This window comes from Triturus cristatus, chromosome 12 (assembly GCF_964204655.1).
Source record: "Triturus cristatus chromosome 12, aTriCri1.1, whole genome shotgun sequence".
In the NCBI taxonomy this organism is placed as follows: Eukaryota; Metazoa; Chordata; class Amphibia; order Caudata; family Salamandridae; genus Triturus; species Triturus cristatus.
Genome location: NC_140595.1, coordinates 519,085,770 through 519,107,497, shown reverse-complemented (window position 1 = coordinate 519,107,497; position 21,728 = coordinate 519,085,770). Strand labels below are relative to the sequence as shown.

Here is a 21,728-nt window from a genome sequence, read left to right as displayed (position 1 = left end):
GGAGCCAGATTTAACCCACATCAGAAGATTAAAAGTGTCGGTAGCTGAGAGCTGGACAAATTGATCCAGATGAGCTTTCCTTTCTAAAGTTAGATCATCCATATTGTTCAGCGTCATCTTGGATTTAGCATGAGAGAAAGTGGAAAAGATAGCATTCACTTTCTCATTAAAGAAATTAGCCAGTTTGTCACAAAGTTCCTGACTTGGTATGGTAGTAATAACCCCAGGATTAGCCGGACTGGTAACTGTATTTAATAATTCCCTTCCTGAGTTTTTTGCGTTATTGATATTAATGGAAAAGAATGTTGCCTTAGCATTATGGATCAACTGTTTATACTTAGCGAGTCAACATTTGTATTCCTCATCATGATCCATATAATTCTTTCTCCATTTTCTCTCCAAATGTTTGCAAATCAATTTTTGATCCGTTAGATCCTGTGAATACCATGGGGCGGAGGGTACTTGTTTTGTAAAATGGCACATTTTACTCTGAGCTAGTTTTTGACCTGCTTCTTCTAACTAACTGGAATACAATCATGTGGCCTCGTCAAGGTTTCCAGGGGGCATGAATAAGGTCTTGTTAAGGACCTCCGAGATCTCCAGCCATTATTTTGTTCCATGCTCTTATCACCAGTTTTTTTTCATTGGCTTCTGGGAGTGGCGCTCAGGGATAGTAAGGTTTAAAAGTACTGCCTTATGGTCAGACCACAGTAACGGAAGGATGGCCGTAACTAGCAATTGTGGGTTGTTAGAAAAAATACCATCAAGTATGTGTCCTGCCTGATGGGTCCCACCAGTCACAAGTTGCTCTAGTTTGTTGCCCTTAATCAGATCTAGCAGTTTGGCTGTGTCTGTATCTGAAGAGGCTTCCAAATGAAAATTAAAATCGCTGGCAGTAATGCTACTTTCCACAAGTCTTCCTGCCTGAACGCAAAAACCACCTCTAGGGCCAGGTGGTCTATAGATCAGAGTCTTGAAAGGTGTACTGAGGGGATAGGCGAAAGGAGAAGTCCAAAACCTCGCAACCTTCCACCCTTCCCGGATTAAATGTAGCTACCAGCGAGGAGTAGTAGATGACCGCTAAACCACCTCCTCTTCCAGTGGGCCTATTCAGCGTATAACATGTATAGTTAGGAAGCGTGGCCTTAACTAGGTCCGGACCTGAAGCATTATCTGTCCAGGATTCTGTGATGAAAGCAATCTTTACGCCTTCATCCTCTATAAATGATGCACACTCCAAACTAGTGTTGTGTGAGAAAAAAGCCTGACCTCTTACAGCCTTTCATTTAACATACTTTGCACAGTTCAATTGTTACACAGTAGTTAACTTTACAAAATCCTCTAACTTAAGTCACAGAAAGAATAATAAATGTAATGAGATAAGCTGACTTTTGACCTCTGTCTCTGAAAGCCAGCAAATGTGACACGTTAACCAGATTTAATGGCATTTTTATTGCTCTTTCACTTTGAGCAATAAAGATGCTTTTAAATCTTATCTTGTCACATTTGCTCTGCTTTCAGAGACGGAGGTCAAAAGTTAGTTGGTCTTCCCTGAACTTGGAGGATTTTCAACTCTCCTGGCAAGTAGTCCCGAAAAATAGCTCGTCCTGAATAAATATTGCTAGACAATGCGAGTGGGTGTGTGGATTTTTCAAGCCATGTCAGGGCTCTGTTTAAATGAAGAAAAAAAAAATGCAACTGCTCTGTTAATCCTAGTGTACTCTTTCTCTTGAACCAGTTAGTGGTGATTTTGCTGCTTCGGGAGGCCCTACCGGTGCTACTGTTGATGATCCCAGTGCTGGTTCCTCCACCGGTGCCTTTGATAGTACAGACAAGGCCCTACACCAGGGGTGTGGAATTTAATAAAATAACTACTTGTCCATGGGGCATGTTGCTTCTTAAATCTACTTGTCCTGTAACAAAATCCACTTGTCCTTTTGATGCCATGTAGTGCGGTGACAAATTATGGCAGCAATCACATTATATAAGAGCTCTGATAGAGCCTCTTTGATTATGCCAGATCTACATACTGGAGCTGAAGGTAGTGGTAAGCAATAGTTCCAGGGTTAGAATGCCCTTTTGAGTCTGTGCAAACCTAACATGCATGTTTTAAGGGTTGTCAACAACTCTTCTCTAATCTTTTCCCATACTGAGAAATGTTGGAAATGTACTCCTGCCAATGAAATACGAAAACCTTCATTCAGAGTTGGCAGCACTCTGGAGCATCGCCAGGCCATGAGACTGTAGGGCAGAGGTCTTCAAACGTTTTGATGCCGAGACCCCCTTGCCAAACTTTTTTAGGTGAACATTTCTAGAACCTGGTACTCCTCATCGACAATCATAAACGCCCCAAATTCCCACAGCTAATCATTTTTATGGTGGGGAAATACAATTAAACAGTGTTTCAAGATATTCCACTAGTAACAGTAAGGAGACCGATCCAGGAGGCTGTCTCAGCGCTTGTTGGAAAAGGCGCAGTTTAGCAAAGCTTGTGCTGGTGGCTACCAGCAGTACTGGGACACCTTGCACAACATTTTTGGTACAAAGCCTGACCTGTCAGCTTTCAGAGAAGCATCATGACACAGATGATAGAAGTCCTTTTGCACCTTTCCCTGCTTCTGAGACCGTAGATTTAGTTGTCTTTCAAATGCAAGTGTCACTAACGTCTTTTGTTAAAGACATAAACCCAATTCTAGATTCTGCTCCGTAAGATATGGCATTTTTACATGTGATCCTTATAAAAGCAACGGAGGTACTGGAATTAGTCATTCCTCCTGTCGAAGTCCATCAAAAGATCCTGATTGAGGTCCTTAAATCAGACACTACTTTTACAAAATCAGTACTCCCTTTCAATGAGCTGAGAAGTGAAGTGCCTCAGGCCAGCTTTGGAGGATCCGGCCTTTCTCTCGGTACACCCCTCTCCTGGAGAGTCTTGCTATCTAGGCTTCTACCACCAAACTCAATTTTGGGATCTTAATCTACCTACCTAACTGACGAACCCCAAATAATTTAATGAGTAGACATTGATTTTGTTTTTTTTGCCCAGCAGGCAGCCTGACGCTTGGGGTTGATCAATGCCATATGTCTCCTTGGCTGCTCTACCCTTGCTTTATGGGATATTCCTGTGATGATGTTGCCCAACCTGTCTAATCACAGCAATGGCCAGGACGCAACTAGTCATGGTATCTGATATAGACTTGTACCCGCAGATTTCTTACCTTAGAATAATCCTCAAGCATCAGACTGAATCTGGATGTTTGAGCCGTACCCCTGCACGCCGATGGGTGGCTTTGTTTGGATCCACGTTGTCTGTACTGACTGCGCCTAAAGAGATCTGCCCAGTACCTATATAGGTTCCACCCCGGCTTGCTGACGTCCGTTCTTTTCTTTTCGCATCAGATCGCGCTGACAAGGTAACAGCAACCCTCCATCCTATCTTGACTGGTTTTTTCAAACGTTTAGTTGGCTTCTTGGATGTTTTCCTCTCTTGCTGTGAGGATGTCACCTAAAAAACTGGCTGGTTTTCACCCATGTGGTGCCTGAGGGATTGACTAGACTGAGACCTTCCTCAGCACCCAATCTGATGCCTATGGTGCAGATGCCCCATGCGACGCTATCCTCCTCTTCATTCCTGACTCCTATATGGAGCAGGATGGCATCATGGCATAGAATGTTCAGATTAGATTAAATGCGGTTTCTCATTTTTGTTGCTGGCCCCGTTTAGATAAAGTTTCATGTAGTTTCAATATGGCGCCTATTTTGGAGTGGTGTAGAGTTCAGTTATAGTCCGTTTTCAATTTCAGTGAGGACGTTTTAAAGTCAGACGCGGAACACTCGGTATCACACTGGTGGTGCAAGACGGCCTAAGAAATATTTCTCGTAACTGTTATACGAGCGAAAGCGGTTCCGTTAAGGTGAGGATGACACAGGAAATCTAGATTTGATTTGACGATGCTTCTTATGGTAATTACATTGTGTTTTGCCATGATTCTTTTAGGTGTTTGAAGACTGAAGCGTACTCTGTCAATTTCTTGGATCTTTAATAACCCCTTGAGGTGGGTGACAGTGTGTTTGTGGTTTAGAAATACTATGATAAATTTTGCTTTTGGAGAACTGAAGTAGCAGTGATTCATGCTTGCTCATTTTTTTAGGATATTAGTTCAAACAGATCATTTATCAGGTACGAATTTTTATCAGGTGATTTAGTAGGGACACGGTAGGCGGTTTTCTTCTTTTTTCACTATTGTTAGAAGAATTCACTTAAGTCACTTGTTCTTCATTGCACTACCTTGGGAACATGGTCTCTATTCTATATTATTTCTTGGAACATTTTTTGGTAGTAGCATAATTGTCTCTTGAATGATTGGAAGTTTTTTATTGATGAACCATAGCTGTGTTGCTTTTTGTGTAATTAAGACAAATGTTACCCTGTGAATTCATATACGAATGTTCTATATTGTTTACAGAAATCAGCCCCTGAAGAAGGGCCGAGGGGGCCTGAAATGCATTGGGCGCACAAAAGAAAATTGACTATTTTGTGGATTGGATCTTATTTGTTTGATACAGTTTCTGTTTGGAACATGTTTTGAATTTTTCCCTGACGTGTATTGCAAATATATGAAAAAATCTTCAAGATAATGCTTTTGTATGTTTATTTCATTATTATTCTGATTTATTTTAACAAATGAGCTCAAAGATTGTGTAACTTGAGCTTTGCAACTGCAAATAAGGTTTAGGTGCACAGTGGGCAAGTCTTTTGAACTTGCAAGAGGATTACACAGGGATGTGTGCCATGTCGACTTTGTTTTGTCTTGCACCCAAACACCCAGCCTGCAAGGGCAGTGTGTGTGTAAGGGTACGGGGCCTCTAAGGGTGGCACAATGAGTGCTGCAGCCCTTAGAGGCCTTCCCTGGTCACAAGGCCCTGGGTACCATTTACCAGGGGCTGACATGTGGCCAGGGTTTGCCAATTTGTGTTTTGTGTTTTTAGGGAAGGAACATAGGCCCTGGGCACCTGATTGGCAAGAGTCTAGGGTACACTCAAATTACATTCAGAAATTCAGCTAAAAGTGGGGGCATACCATGCAAGAAAGATGGCACTTTCTCACAGTAAGACTTTATCAGAGGGTAGTGTTGAGCATTTGTTGTACACACACAGGCAGCAAATGTCACACACTCAAAGACTGAACACAGACCAATTTGTTAAATATTATTGAGTTATTTTATATCTGATAGACTACTAGCCGCAGATTCCTTAATGTTTGCCACAGCACCTCTGCGTGCCGGGGGGCCGTACCACGCACTGACTCCGTCCGTGGACGTGATGTCAGTGAGGTCACAAGTCCCACCCCGGCCGCTGATGTCAGTTTCCTTCTTTTCCACGTGCATCGCGGATCCGGAGTGTGTTCCTTGGCCTGTATTTGCGCCTTGAGTTGAACAGTGTACCATGCCTTTGGGCTTCAAGACGTGCACTTGTGCATGTCAGATGTTGGCGACATGTGGTGCTTGGGCGAGCACCATGACTCTACGGACTGCGAGACTTGCCAGCATCTCAAAGCGAAGTCCCGGCGGGAGCGCCGGATGAAGTTGTCGTCTACCCACTTGTTCAGATCGGTGTCGTCGCAGCGTCCGTCTCCTACCTCGGATGGGTCCAGGGGCTGCGGTTTCCGGCTGCGGCATCGTCCTTCGCTGAAGCCCCATGGGCGTCATTCGCCCGCAGGTAAGTCTTGCAGTTTGCCGCCGAGGCCTTGTCCTCCTTCGGTAGAGGGCGCCGATCCCTCCCGGGATGTGCGCCGCGCCTGTAGCCACCCTATCCGCCGTTTACCGACGTTGGGGCGACGAGGGCCCAGATGCAAGCCTACGCTACGGCTCTGCAGGCTTCCTTGAGCCGCCCTCCTCAACTTGCGATGTCCGTAGATTCCTCTCCGTGCGCGGGGCCTTCTGCGGACTCGCCAGCGGCTTCGCTGCTGCCGCTTTCTGCTTCAGGTGTTGGAGATGTGGCCCTTCGGGGTTCCCCTCCTAGGCCCATGGCGTTCCGGCCTCGCCGCAAAGCCCCGCGGGGTTCCCTGTGGTGATGCAGGAGGTCGCCGGGACTCGGGGCTTGCCCCCCCAGTCTCCCTCGGTCCTCTGGGCAGGCGGCTGTCTTCCCGGAGGCCAAGCCGACGCCCCGCCGGCGTGGGCGGCGCCACGGGTGGAGGCCGGGATGCTTCCCTGGGCCCCCCTCGGCGCAGGCAGCTGCCTCGTCGGGGGTAGAGCCAGCACCTTTTCGGTGCCGTTCATTGGCCACTTCGGCTCTGACCCCGCCCCTCTCTCCGAGGCGGTACGTGGTCGACCTGGCGCCGCTGGTGGACACTTTGGCGCTGGTCGAGGACTCATTGGTGTCTGTGGTTGACTCCCCATCGGATCGTCGACTCTTCTCCAGATGTCCCTTCCTCTCTGGAGGGTTCTTGTCTCCTCTTCGCCGGAGACTAGACGCCATGTCTTGGCCTTTTCTCCGGCGGATTCCAGGGCGGGTTCTAGGCAGTCTCCAAGTCCACAGCCCCCGGACCCGCTTTTCCGTTCCTCTACAGAGACCCCTCAGGTCCCCCACTCGTCCGTGGGTTTCCCATCCCTCAGGGGCTGGTCTTTTCTCCCTCCAGCGGGGCACGGGGACGGGTGTCTCAGTTTGCAGCCTTCACCCACGGAGGAGTTGCTCCCCCCACCCCCCCCTCCCCTCCTCCACGACGCCCTATGGAGTTGAGTGTGGCCTTTGTTCGGGCCATTTCCATGGCCACTGGCATTCTGCAGATGGGAAATCTGGTTGCCCCACTCCCTTCGGACCACGTGTTAGAGGTTCTCCACCAGGGATCTGGTGGATGGGAGCCGCTTCTCCCATTCGAACCGTCGCTCCATAACTCCCTTCTGGGGGTGCCCTGCTACGGGGGATCCGGTGCCTCAACCGCTCCTTCATCGTCCTGCTCCGCACGATCCACTTTGTCTTTTTTCCCACCCAGAGACCCATGGCCCTGTCCTGCGGGGCTTTTCCTTCCTTGCCTTCAGTGCTGCTTCTGCCGTCACAGGAGGTTTGGTGGCTGGACTCCTGGGGGCGTAACATTTTCTCCTCCTCTAGCGCTGCTCTGCGTTCACTGAACACTCTGTGGGTTGGCCAGAGCTACTTCCGATCTGTGGGATTCCGCGGAGTCCCTTCTGTTTAGAGTCTCCCAAGAGGGTGTCCGCGTGGATCTGCAGCACCATGTGCGGGATGGTCGGGAGTTAGCTACTTTCATTCTCTGTTCGGCCTTGGACGTCTGATTCCCTCGGCCGTGCTATGGTGAGTTCTGTGGGCCTCGGCCGCCATGCTTGGCTGCGGGATGACGTCTTTCCAGAGAATGTTCGGGAGAGTCTTGTGGATTTACCCTTTGATGGAACTGTTATTTCACACCCACGCGGAGTCAGCTATTCAGAGACTCCTTGCGAGGCTCCGTCCTCCGTAAGCTCGGCCCGCCGAAGCTTTATGGGAGGCGTTCTTCCTCCTTTCTCCTTGGGCCCTTAGGTTTTGGTTGGCCCGTTATGTGCGGCTTTGCGTGCCTTCAGGGTCTTTCAGTTGGCCCCTTTATTCTTTTGGCTGCTGGGTCAGCCATTCAGCTTGTGGTGTTTTTTGCTGTTAAGTGCAGCGGTATAGGTCCTCAGGTTGGGCCCTTTATGTCTTTTTTGGCTGGTTAGTAAGCCGTCTGATGTTTTCCACTGGTCTTTTTGGTTCTTGTCCTCTGATGCGGGTTTCCCATAAGGTGTTTGGCTGCTTTGTTAGCCGTCTATGGTGTTCCTACAGGTCTTTTATGTTCTTGACCTCTGCTGCAGATTTCCCGAAGAGGTGTTTCCCTGTTTTTGTTCAGGGACGATTCATACCCTAGGTGGGTTATTTGTTGGCTATTGTATAGCCCTGTTTAAAGCTAGGCTGGTGTGGATGCCTTTTCAGGTTCCTAGCATTTTCCTGGTGTCCTCGTATACCGCTTGGTGTGGTCTCTATCTCTTTGATGTTTTTATCCTTCTCCAATGAGGTCCCTTCCTCTTCGCCGCTGGGTCATCGGCCCGACCTTTGTCATGCTGATTACAGCGCCGTGTCTTGGTGTTTCCACCTCGTTCTCTGCCGTTCCGGCTGGGGCCTGTTTGTCTTCGTCTTGCACTTGCCTATTCTGAGCCACTGCTTCTTGGTATTTGGCAGCTGTTGCTGTGTGTGCATGGTAGTTGTGGTCCCCCCTCCGTCGGACTCGCCGTGTCAGCATGTGCTCCTGTCCCTTGTTTGTTGGAACTTTGCGCGTATGTCTTCTTTCTCACGTCTGCGCTTCTCGACTGTGGCACAGTTCCGGCCTTATTCCCTACTTCGGGATGGACACCCATTCAGCTGTGCCCTTCGCTGTGTGTGTGTGTGCTCCTGATGCGGGTTCTGCCTCCGTTCCACCTTTTTCTCCTTGGATTTGTGGGTGGTTCTTTTCTTTCTTTGGTACTCGCTTGGTGCTGTCTGCCCCTCCGGTATTTCTGACAGACGCCCTTTGATCCTTGGGTAGGCTTCTGGTATCCTGGCCTTCCCTTCTCCTTGTTCTTGCTTACTTCTGCTTGGTGGGGGTTGGGCCGTCCTTCCTGTCCCCATGCCACATCCCCTGTTGGGGCCATGTGTTCTTCCAAGCTGGTGAGGTTCTCTCGCTGACCCTCCTCCCCTCTGGATATGGCTAGGGTATCTATTCTACGTTAAGGAATCTGCGGCTAGTAGAGTATCAGATGTACAAGTTACTTACCGTCGGTAACGATGTATCTGGTAGAGACAAATCTAGCCGCAGATTCCTTCACGACCTGCCCTTCCTCCCTGTTATGTGAGGACCCTTCAGCTGGTCTTCTGCACTTGCCTCCCTCCGGATGGCATTTGTCTCTCTTCCTCCCTGGCAGGATGCTTCGTTCTGTTTTTTTCCACCCCTACTTTTGTGGTCATTGGATGGTAGGTTCAGGTGTACTTCTGCATCCCTTCACCATGGTTATTCCAGTGTGGGGCTTACTCATACTCTTCTGTTTGTCATTGCTTGTTTTTTTTTTTTTACTCCTCCGCAATCCTCTAGGTTGGGGTTTCTTGGCTTAGCTTCTTACAGGGGATACAACACTCCTTGATAGTGTTGTCTTGGGGTGCTTTGTCGTTGCTCCTCTGTTCCAGGCTTGTTGCCCTTCACAGTTCTAGATTGTGGTTGCTGACTCTGTCGTCTGCCATGTCATCTTTGTCATGTTTTGTTCTGCCTCCGGTGAGGTTATCGCCTTCGCTTTGCGGTGTTGCTTCTCACAGTGGTGCTCTGCTCTTTCCGTTCCATGATTTTCAGTAACGCAGTGCTTGGCACTGTCCCCAATGGTGCTGTTTTTCACCATTCGCTTCTTCCCTTTTTGTTTCACAGATTTTTTTCGTACACTTTAACCATACACTCACAGTTTTGTTGGTGATGGCTCGGCGCTGTGGCGCGGAAAAGTTGTCCGAAGAAAACTGATGTCAGCGTGCCGGGGTGGGACTTATGTGACCTTGCTGATGACTGTGGACGACGTCAGGGCGGGGTCGCGTGGTACCGCCCCCCTCCGGCGCGCATAGGTGCTGTGGCAAAGATTTTCTGGATCCAGTCACACACCTGGGGGATAATTCTACATTAAGGAATCTGCGGCTAGACTCGACTTAATTCTAGTGTCCTGGCTGCTTGCCAGCTGCCACTACCAGAGAAGTTTCTGGACCCGCTCTCGGGGTCCTGAAACAAAGCACTTCCTGGTTCGAGGTGCAAAGCCACCTCCCCAAGGATGGGCCGGGTCCACGAAGGGGGAGCTTCAAAGGCTTGCCGCCTTTGTGAGCTGACCTAGCCATGTGCTGCTCCCAGCAACTGGCCTCCACCAGTTCGAACCCCGACTTTGCGAGGGCACATTGGCGGGAAAACCAAGAAATCCACTCCTCAGTTGAAGGAGGCGAGGTGAAGCACAACTCTGTCCCCACCATCTTGAAGATTGAGGTGGGGAGGTCACCAACCAAAGAGGCTTTTGCCCCCCCTCCCACTGGAGGGCGGCATTAGAGTGGAAGAGTGGGGTGTACCCACCCCAAGGAAGGGACTAATTGGTCCTGACCCCTTGTATTTAGGGGCAACCCTGAACCTTTCATTCTCAGAAAAGGACTGAACAGCTGTGCTGACGAAGAGGACGACACCAACTGACTTGGCCCCAGCCCTACGGGACTGTCCTGACCTCAACCTGCTACAGCGAAGTCTCGGTGTGTCTTGCAGCCAGCAGCCCCCAAGAACCTGGAGGACCTGCCCTGCCTTCCCAAACCAGACGTTTTCTCCCGTGAGTCTGCGCCTGTTGCCCACGGTCCTAGTTGCCCAACACCACGAAGGTCTCCCAGGTGATCCTGACTTGGGATCCAGTGATCCCTGACCTACCTTGAGTCTCCAACCGACGCCTTCAGCCCCTTTCTGGAGGATTTCCCCCTGACCGCGACTGGAGCCGGTAAGAAAAACCTGACGCCAAAAGACACCCTTGCACCCGTCGTCCCACGGCGTTGGGTGGCCCAACCGCAATCCCAAGACATCCCAACTTACCTCTCCAACCGGTCGTTGCGTCCAGAAGATTTTTATCTGAGCCTGCAGTGTTTGTTGCAACTGGAGGATCCCCATTGAAACCAGGGTACCCAACGCCAAAACCGCAACCTGCACCTGGCTGCCCCTGTGCCGATTAGGGAGGGGGGGGGGGGGAGAGCTTGTGTGCTAAATCAGATCCCCTTTTGCCCTGAGCCTATGTCCTGGAGCTTTGCTCCCACAACCTTGTGGCTTGCTCGTGAGCAGCACCAACCGTAGGCCCCCTACCCCCCATTGGATAACATTGGGCCTCAACACTCTGCACCTGGCCACCCTATTGCCGCTGAGGGTGTTTTGAGAGTGCATCCTTGACCCTGAAGGCACCCTGGTTCTAACCCCAGAACACCGGCTCCCAAACCTAAGTACTTACCGTTAAGTTGATAATCTTGTGTTCTCCCATTGGACTGCATTGACTGCTTTCTTGTGAAAATTATGTGGAGCTGGTTTGTATAAAACCCTAAGCAACTGCAAATGTACAAAAACTGATTAACTTGCCTTTTATCTAGGAAATGTCCCAGTGTGATATCTAGGCATATCACACTGAGTAGAAAATAACTTTAAAAAGTAGTCTGAAAAGTAAATTTAAAAGTAATTCCAATTGTTTTACAAATAAATGACTTGCCTGTAACCAATCCAATTGCATTCAACTGTATTTAAATGCATTATTGTTGCTAAGTGTTAATACACTTGCCTGTACCAGGCCTGGCTTGGTTCTAGGAAATAAAATGCAACTAAATAATATTTTATACAAAAAAATTGGTCTGAGTTCAGTCTGAGTGTGTGACATCATTTCTTGCCTGTGTGTACAGTAAATGCTTAGCACTACCTTCTGATAAAGCCTTACTGCTCGCCCACACTACCACAAACGGAGAGTTAGGTATTCTCTATTTTTACCTCTTCCTGCCTTTGGGGTTCCACTTTGGTAACCGTATAGTATATGCAGAGCCAGCTTTCTACATATCCTATCTTACCCTTGAATTTTTCTCAGTAAACTTTCTCAGTAATTGCTGGTTGAGATGCATTGTCTCTGTAAGAGCCCTTGCACTGTGACTTTTTTTTAATAATGTGCCCATTGGGTATAGTGACTATTTGAATAATTACTGTATTGAAGGTCAGAATTTGCTATTGACTCAATTATGCTATTCTTTTCTGATGTTTGAAACCTCTTTTTGAGATTTGTTTAACTATACCTATTGTAGGTGTCATACTGTAGTTTCCATTAATTGTTTCTCTTGCATATTCTGTTACTTTTACATTTTAATGTAATCTTATGCGCATATGTTGGACCTGCATTTAATATGAAGGACATATTTAACTAGTTTTACTTGCTTTACACAAAGGGATGGCTGGTCCAAAAGGTAAACCACCTCCTCTTCTGGCAGCAGCCCCTACTAAAAGACCTGGCCTTCTGGGATTTTCCCCCCATCAACCACCAAAACGGACTTTCCTTGGGGAAAAATCTGGACTTTTGCCAACTCCTGGTGAGTGAAAGGTTTTTTACAGTTGGATTTTTCTCTCTTGGAAAACTAATATGCATTTGTTTGTTAATGGTGTTATCTACATAATTCTGTATGTTGACTTAAATACAAATACCAAAGCTGCAATTGATCCTTTGAAAAAGGAAGCAAAGTATCTATCTCGACTGTAAATTGCCAGTCTTTTTTAAATTTTTTCGTGTTATTTTTAAAGAATTTGTGTGTTTATTGTTTAGATGGAATGGAGAGCGCCATGGAGAGTAGACTAGAGAATCCCCCAGTGCCGCTTCCTCTCTTGATGGCCACAGACACATCAAAGGGAATGATGAGACTGATGGGTTCGAGAAAGGAAAATCCTGTCCGACCAGCCCAGCTTTTCAACCCATGGAGTGTGAACAGTAAGACCTATGGTGTGTACAACTTTGAGACCCTTATGCTGTTCTTTGTGTTCTACTTCTAGTAAATGGATGATTTAATGTTTTTACTCTTTCAGTGAACCTAAAGTAAAATAAACCGTTCTGAAATGAAAATGTAGAGCGTGTTGTAGAAGTAAATCGCCTGCTGACATGTCAGGGACCGGGATATACTCCCTGTACTTCTTAATTCCCAAGAAGAACGGCTCTCAGGCCTATACTAGACCACAGACAACTAAATCTATACATTCAATCGGACCACTTTCACATGGTCACTCCAAGTTCTACCGCTCCTTCAACAAGGCCACTTTCTGTCCACTCTGGACTTGGACGTCTATTTCCATATCCCAATACAGCCTGTTCATCGCTAATACCTAAGGTTCTTAGTAGCAGGACAGAATTATCAGTTCAAGGTGCTCCCATTCGGAGTAACTACCGCAACCAGAGTTTTCACCAACTGTTTAGCAGTAGTCTCAGCTCATCTTCGAAGATAACACATCCACGTCTTCTCTTATCAGGACGACCGCTCATAAAAGCCAGCTCGCAAAAAAGCTGTCTCCATCACACTCACAAAACAGTGCAGTTGCTCCACGATCTTGGCTTCACAGTCCACCTGTTCAAGTCTTATCTACAGCCATCCGAGACACAGGCGTATCTGGGAGCGACAATAGATGCACAAAAGGCTTTGGCCTATTCCAATCCGGCCAGAGTCCGCAACATGCAGACTCTACTCTGCCAGTTCCAGCCTCAGCACTCATTGCCAGCTCAAGTGTTCATGCAGTTACTAGGGATGATGGCGTCTTGCATACTAATAGTCCCTTACACAAGATTTCACATGCGTCCCCTTCAGGAGTACTTAGCACGTCAGTGGAACCAGGCTCGGGGTCTATTTACAGATCTAGTGTTGGTGGATGGCCTCACCCATTGTTATCTGCAGTGGTGGAATACACAACCTTTCAAAAAGGTGGCCCTTCATCGACCCGGTTCCACACACAGTGCTAACAGCAGACTCATCGCTCACTGGTTGGGGAGCTCCTCTCCAGACGCATACAATTCAGGGCATGTGAAGCATGCAGCGAAAGCAGCTTCATATAAGTCATCTAGAGCGGCTTGTGATTTTTCTAGCGCTCAAAGTGTTTCAAGTTCATCTAGTAGGCAAAGCTGTCCTGATCCGTACAGACATGACAGCAATGTACTACATACAAAAACGGGGGGGACACGCTATCCAGCTATCACAGCTAGCATAGACCATCTGGAGATGGGCCATGCATCACAGAATGTTTCTCCTTGCAGAACACCTTCCAGGAGTAAACGATCAGATTGCAGATCTGCTCTGTCGTCAAAGACAACAGATCCACGAATGGGAACTCCACCCTCAAGTTCTCTTCCCATTCTTCCAACTATGGGGATTCCCAGACATAGATCACAAACCTAAACGCGAAATGGCCAAACTTTGCATTCAGACATCCACACCCATTGTCCAAGGGCAATGAGCTATGGATGAATTGGTCAGGGAAATTTGCCTACGCTTCTCCCACTCATTCCATTAGTGGCTCGGAAGCTCCGACAGGCGCCCCTGCCGTTAATCCTAGTTGCTCCCACATGGGCCCGACAACCCTGGTTCATAACCTAGTTGGAGCTCTCAGTAGTTCCTCAACAAAAACTACACCTCACTTCCAATCTGCTTACTCAGAGCCATGGACAGATGAGACATCCAGATCCCAGCCATCTCAACCTTGCGATCTGACACCTGAAATCTTTGTTTGGCTAACTTAATCTTCCGCCAGACTGCATGAACATTATACAAGAGGCCAGACGTCCTACCACAAGAGCATGCTAAGCAGCAAAGTGGAAGATATTGGTGATAGATTGTAATAACAATAAAATAGTGCCACTGGATGCTTCAGTTAAAAAAATCATTTGCTATTTACATCTGCAGCGTTCCAATTTAGCGTACTCTTCCATACGCTTACATCTTACTGCAATAGCTGCATACCTACAGAACAGACCGCATCTGTCTCTTTTTCGAGTGCCTGTCATCAAAGCATTTATGGAAGGACTTAAGAGAATCATTCCTCCAAGGCTTCCACCTGCTTCAGTGTGGAGTCTCAACATTGTCCTCACCAGGCTAATGGGTCCACCCTTTGAACCATTGCATATATGTGAAATACAATTTCTTACTTGGAAGGTAGCTTTACTCATAGCCATCACATCTCTGAGGAGAGTGGGTGAGCTTCAGGCACTAACCATAGAAGAACCATTCTTACAAATACATCAAAACAAAGTGGTTCTTCGGGCCAACCCTAAATTTCTACCAAAGGTTATTTCGGCTTTTCATATCAACCAATCTGTTGAGTTGCCTCTGTTCTTTCCTCAACCAGATTCTGTGGCAGAACGTGCTTTACACACTTTAGATGTGAATAGAGCAATTCTTTAATATATAGAAAGCACAAAACCTTTCCGCAAAAAAACCCAGCTATTTGTTGCTTTTGCTCCACCACATAAAGGCGATCCAATATCAAAATCATGCATTGCAAGGTGTATTCAAATATGCTATGCAAAAGCCAAAAGATCTTTAACAATTCCCCCTAGAGCGCACTCCACTCGCAAAGTAGGGGCTTCTTTGGCATTTTTAGGAAACCTACCCATAGATGATATCTGCAAAGGTGCAACATGGTCTACTCCTCACACATTCACAAAACACTATTGTGTAGATGTGTTAGCAAGACAGCAAGCTAGTGTGGGTCAAGCAGTTTTATGTACACTATTTCAAACCACTGCACCAGCTACAGGTTAGCCACCGCTTTGGGAGATACCGGCTTTTTAGTCTATGCACAGCATGTGGTCTACAGCTCACATGCCTCGAACGGAACATGCTACTTACCCAGTATGTATCTGTTCTTGGCATGTAGAGCTGTAGAATCACATGCGTCCACCCGCCTCCCTGGATACCTATACCTGTTTACCAGGAGCTTATTCCAGAGTTTCGGTACAAGACAGCGGAAAGAACTGCCTTCCTGTCTAATTAGCTAAAATGTAATTAGAAATGAGTAATGTCTCAGTGATGATATTTTTTAGTGGCTATAAACCGGAATAATGCCTGTCTGTGTGCATGATTCAGTTCAACTTTTTTCTGAACACTTTCAAGAGCAATATTTATACATGTGAACAAGCATGACTGGTCCAGTGTACTGTAATTGATTTTATATTGCGCTTGCTTAAAAGCGCTTTACTATGGGCAGCACGCTGCTCCGGAACCCATTCATTTACAATGTATTTGTGAAGGATTAAATTAGTAGTAGTTGGGTGTGATCATTGTGTGTGTATGTTGGGTGGGCGTTGTTTGTGTGAGTTCATGCAGATGATTGGTGAGATTAGTAGAATAGCTGTGGGACATTAGATAATGTTAGATTGCAGGTTATGGCTTTCAGAGAAGGAGCGATTCAGACCTTTGAGATGAGGTGTGGGCAGTTTAGAGAAATAATAACAGATTAGGTCAAACACGCACCTAACTTGGAGTAGACTGTACCGAGACAGAGGAGGCATGCAGAGGTTGGTAGATGAGGAGAGCGCCGTTTAAGAAAAAAAAAAAGAGGCCACATTTAGAGGTTTTAAGTCATGGTCCACATTTTCTAGCGGGATTCTAGGAGCAGGCTAGATTTTTGAGTGAACATGCACTCTAAGGTTGCAAGGCTATAGAAAGAAACATTATTTTATTGCGAGATAGTGATATCTTAGGTACCTTTAATATGCCCTAGAATCATTGGAACAGTCTCAACTTCTCGGCTATTGAAAGACCATGACTTTAGCATGGACAGCTGATGAGCTCAGGAGTAAAGCTTACCACTACGATCTGATGAACAAATTTTGGTCTGCGCTCCTCTAGTGTGGAGGGCCAGGGCAGGGGGCTGTTCGTTTTGATACTTGGCAGCCAAACTGTGGAATTCACTTCCGACATCCACTAGAACTATTTCTAACCTTCCGTAAGGCTTGGAAGACCTGGCTCTTCCCCCTTGCTTCCATTTAGCTGCCGTGACCTGCTTTAGTTCTTGTTTCTGGTTCTTTTGCTGCGCTGGGACGCCTCGTTGCTGTGGCAGCCATGCGCATTATAAATCTCAAATAAATAAACATACTGACTGGACTGTTGTCTATTTAGGAAAGTATCAAGAGCTGTAAATTGCGCTTGATCAAAGCAGTAACCTCATGATGAAAGGAACGTTACAGAATATACAGGATAAATAAAGCAAACATTGGAATAAGATTCTGTTACTACTGGAAGAGATGTCTTCTAATGTTTCCCTGTAAAGTTTGTTTCACAGTATTAATTACCAAAGAGAGGTGAGATCCATGTGAATGGCCCTTGTTTAGCATGGCAGAGACCGGGGTAACAATATCTTCAGACCGTGTCAGTCTTTTGTCTACATTCCTATAGCTCTAGGATGGAGACCCAGACACTGAGGGGGAGGAGTGAGAGACCAGGCTACCTTTGAAACTTATATGAGGTCTTTTGAAGTTGCATATTCATGTTCTTGAGCTCTGACGTTTTGTAGATGGCAGGGGTGAGAGGTAGGACTGCCTTTTCTGTATATCAAGGTGAAAGTTTCTACATCAGGCCTGTCCTTTGTCCCTGATTGCTGCATCAGGAAGGACAACCCAGTCGGGTGCTGAGATTTCACACTTCATTGTACTCCCTTTGTAGGTGCTCCAGGTCTGTGTCTCGTGTGCAGGAATTGAGTAAAATTGTTGGCTAATGCTATGTTGTGACTTTTGATCTTGTTTCTGTTGTATTGAACTATCTTACTTTTGCAGAGCATAAATGACACTGTATGTGGCCTCTTGCACTCAGGGGCTAAACACTCCTGCAAATCATTACGACCTAATTAAGGGTGGGTGATGAATTATCTGTGCCGGCAGAGTTTTTGTAGTTTTATCCACTCCACTTTAAGTTTTTAACGTGGAGCCCTGCCAAAACTTCGCCAAACGCTGTGTGGCAGGGGTTTTTCTCACACGCGGCTCTCCAACCTTAAGTTGGTGGGCGAGAATTGGCTTCTTCTAGCTCTTTTTTTTTTTTTTTTCTTTTTTCGATGCTATAATGGCACCCGGCAAGCTTTTCTCAGCACGGGAAGCTACAACCATTCTGGCCGAACCTAGGCCTAATAAGAAGGTCCTACTCCTTGACCACAATAACTGTGTCTCCAAATGGTGGCAAGTCTTTGAAGACAAAGCTAGTACCTCGCCGCGGGTTAGTTATGTCCACGATGATCTTCTGTGAAACTGTCCCCACTTGGGCTGTATTTTGCTCGCCAGTGTGTTGTGGCTCCTTGTGCTCAAGGGAGGAGCTTGGATTAAACACATTCATGGGAAGCCTGGGGTGTACCAGTAACACTGCAAAAGAGCACGTTTAGCGAGTCTGCAGGACAGGTCAGTGGAATAAATGCATCTCTTGGGGGTAATCTATGGGTAACCTGATGCCACGGGCTAGAGTCCCAGTGATTCCACCCAGTTTTTCATCCTTCTAGGGTAGATTTAAATGAATACATTTTGAAGTGGGTTATAACAGACACCTGCTAATCTTCCTCAAGAGATTTCTTCTGTAAATGTACCCCATGATATTCTGCAGCTCTAGCAAGTAATTCTAAATATCCTACATAGTTGTCAGGAGGGAAAGCCTTTGCAGGGTAAAAATCTGGGTCGTTATCTCTAGGTGAATCCGTGTTATAATCCTTCCAGGAATCCCCCCCCCCCCGCCCATGTCCCTATGTCTCCAGTTCACAGACTCCCCCCCCCCCCCCCTCCAGACAAAGAGTCAATACTATTAGATGCCCCCAGTAAACGAGTAGCCGCCTAAGCAGCAAATCATTGGTGCATTGCCAACACCCAGGCCCTGCTAGCCAAATGTCTGCTGCCGGTTACGAGGGACACGGATTGCTCCACAAACCAAGAGGACTTATCAAGAGCGCACGCCCTCGGTAGAGAAAAAAGCTTTCCACATTTTGTATTGGGAACATCGTGGGTTACTACAAAGATTGACTTGACTGCAAGTCAGGCTTACACTTCACCCCATTTTCTGGACTAAATGCATTGGACTGGAACTTTTTACTGCTCGCCCAAGAAGTGACTGCACTTCATAAACTTGAGACACAAAGTTGAACTCAGTTAATTGAATTTAAAGCCTTGAGAAAGCCCAGGGGGGCAAAACGTACGTCAGCTGCTGCTGATTTCCTTGTGTTATGAAATGGAATAAATCAAGCAAAGGGACCTGATTCGACAATTGTCGTGCAATTCTTCTAAAGAACACTCAATTTTGACTGGTTGAACCACAGATCATTGACTGTGGATGAGTTACGATTATTTGGTGTGCTTCAGTGTTTTTGTTGGATATTGCTCTAGGCTGGTTCCAGTCCTAGTAGATGTATACCTTGGTGGGTGGGTATTGTGACACTATGAGAGCACACTAAAGTATTGTGGTTCCAAGAATATTGGTGAGATTAATTGAATATTGATGTACAATAGATGGGTCATGAGGCATACCCACAATCTTTGAAAGTAGCAGATATGATAGTGCGCACTGGGACAAAATGGAGCAGTTGCTACAACACCTCCCAGATGAGCACAAAGCAAAAGCTCAGGATTTGGGCTAGGAAGGGAAGCTCCTATGCAATTCCTCAATTAGATGTGCTTTAGATGCTGCAGACACGCAGTTAGAGTGATCAATACGAATATGTTATTAAGGAGATCTGCATGGTTGAGGATTACTGGTTTCAAACCCAAAGTACAACAGTCTATTTTAAATACTTATTTTGACAATAAACATCTTCACGGGCCCGAAGTAGATAAGTCATTAGAAAAAAATGAAAAAAGACACAAATAGCAAAGTCTATGGGAGCTCTGCAGTCTCTCTGGTCGGGGCTCATTTTGTCGCTCCTTCTACCTTGGATGGTCGAAAAAAATGTCCTCAGACAATACTGCCGCCGCCTACAAAGACAACAGCCGATTTTACTCTACAAGGGGCTTCTTTAGAGGAGGATACAGAGACAACAGCAAAGGTCGAGGCATAGGTTCCACACAATGTAATTCCCCCTCCCCAACAAGCATTGACTTGCCTACATTTCCCCCGATCATTTAATGTAAGAAACTGGCTCTATATATACTGCACCAAAGTGAGGTATAGTGTGTATAGAGTTCAAAAGTCTCCAGAGGTTTGGTAGAGGTTAGAGTTAGATAGAACCTTACTCTCTAAAGTGGTAGCTTGGTCGAGCAGTAAGGCAGTATCAGAGGACCGTGTAAAGCATTTGATGTACACACTCAGCAAATGGTCTCACACACTCAAGAATTGAACTCTAGGCCAATTGTTTTGTATAAAAAAATATACTGTTTTACTTCTAGAACCAAGCAAGCCTGATACAGGTAAGAATATAAATACTTTGCAGAAGTAATTGACTTGTTTGAAAACAGTTCAGAATTGCAGTAGAACTGGTACTGGTTTTGATTACAGGTTTAAGAAAGCAGTTTGCAACACATTGCAGGTATGGTACAAATTGAGCTACTCTTCAGATTACTTTTCTAACCACAGGAGTGGATCCTAGATTCAGCCCTGGGACATTTCCTGAAAACAGGTGAGTAAATGCGTTTTGGTTAAAGGTATGATTTTTAAGGAATATTATTGGTTTTCAAAAGTTGACACTTAGAAACCTTTTCACATAGAATCACCCATGTTATCCTATGGGAGGAAATTCACTTATCAGGTATGTTAGGTTGTCGTTACTTTTTCTTACTCAGTGCTGGATCCTGGATTCAGCACTGGGACATTTCCTGAAAAAAGTTGAGAAAATGCGTTTTGGTTAATCGGCTGTTTTTTAAGGAATAGTTGCAGTTTTCAAAAGTCGACTCTTAGAAACTTTTTGAGAGAAAAAGTGTCAATGTTATCCCATGAGGAAAAGGAGGTTATCGGCTTCGAGGTAAGTAATCGGTCTTTTGAGTTAGGGTTCTGGGGTTAGACTCCGGGATCTTCCCGGGTCAGCGATGCACGGTTGTTGCACCTTCAGCGGCACTTGAGCGGCCGGGTGCAGAGGGTTGAGGCCCAATGTTATCCTATGGGGGATAGGGGGACTCCGGTTGGTGGCTGCTGGCAAGCAGGCCACAAGGTTGTGGGAGCAAAGCTCCTAGGGTTAAGCTCGGGGGCACGGTGGGGACCAAGTTATCACCAAAGGGACACCCACAGCGGCGCTAAGGCTGCAGGGTGCAGTTTTGAGGTCAGGTGCCCTGTTGAATTCAATGGAGATTCTCCAGGACAAAAACATTGCAAGCTCGGGGACAAGGATCTTCCAGGAGTGACCACCACTTCGAGGGGTAAGTTGGGATGTAGAGGGATGGTTAGGCACCACTGGGTTGGGCACACAAGGCCGTGGGGTGTTGGGGTGTTGGGGTGCAGGGGTGCCTTTAGAAGTCAGATTTTCTTACCCGCTCTGGTCGCGCTAGTGGGGGGTCGCCGGATCTCTGGTCAGGATCGCCGGGGGGGGGGGGGGAAGAGAACTCTCGTGGTGTTTGTTCACTCAAACAAAGGCCGGGCTCGGCAGGGTGCAGTGTGTGCTGGCTTTGCGGTTTCTGGCTGGCACCAGAAGCTGCAGTTCAAACACGTCCAGTGTTCACGGGAGAAACAGCTTGGAGAGTAAATGCAGGCAGGTCCTCCAGGGTTTTTGAGGTTGCTGGCCACTGGAAATGTCGGGATTTTGCAGGAGCAGGTTCGAGGGTCGTCTGGGCTGTAAGGCTGGGGCCAAGTCAGTGGGCGTCGTCCTCTTCTTAGATCTGCACGGCTTCTCGTCCTTTTCTTGTGGTTGCTAGATCTGAGGAAGGAAGGTTCAGGGTGCCCCTAAATACTAAATTTAGGGGTCGTTACAGGTAGGTAAAGGGCAGGGACTAATGGGTCCCTTCCCTGGGGTGGGTACACCCCATATTCTGCCACACTCTAGTGGGGGGGGGGGCAGGAACCTGTCCCTGGTTGGCTCGGTCCACCCATCCTCAAGATAGTGGGGACTCGAGGTTGTGCTTCACCTCGCCTCCCCCACCTTAGGGCTGGAGTTGGCAGAGGTGGGCACACCTCTCTTCCTCACTTTGTTTTTGCTGCCGGGCTACAGCCCAAAGTGGGGGGTAGAACCCATGGGGACCAGTTGCTGAGTACAGCAAATGGTCTGGAGAAGCTCACAAAGGCGGCATGCCTTT

The 21,728-nt window shown here is 47.0% G+C and overlaps 1 protein-coding gene across 4 annotated transcripts in view; it reads left to right on the top strand.

Annotated features, from left to right (window-relative positions):
* The window catches only part of LOC146776170 (uncharacterized), a 160,745-nt gene that overhangs the window by 87,236 nt on the left and 51,781 nt on the right, over positions 1-21,728 (top strand). For all 4 annotated transcript variants that reach the window (XM_085638316.1, XM_085638317.1, XM_085638318.1 and 1 more), the window contains 2 exons: positions 11,962-12,102; positions 12,333-12,506. In XM_085638316.1, the coding sequence (XP_085494442.1) occupies positions 11,962-12,102; positions 12,333-12,506 (315 nt within the window). The remainder of the gene's footprint in view (positions 1-11,961; positions 12,103-12,332; positions 12,507-21,728) is intronic.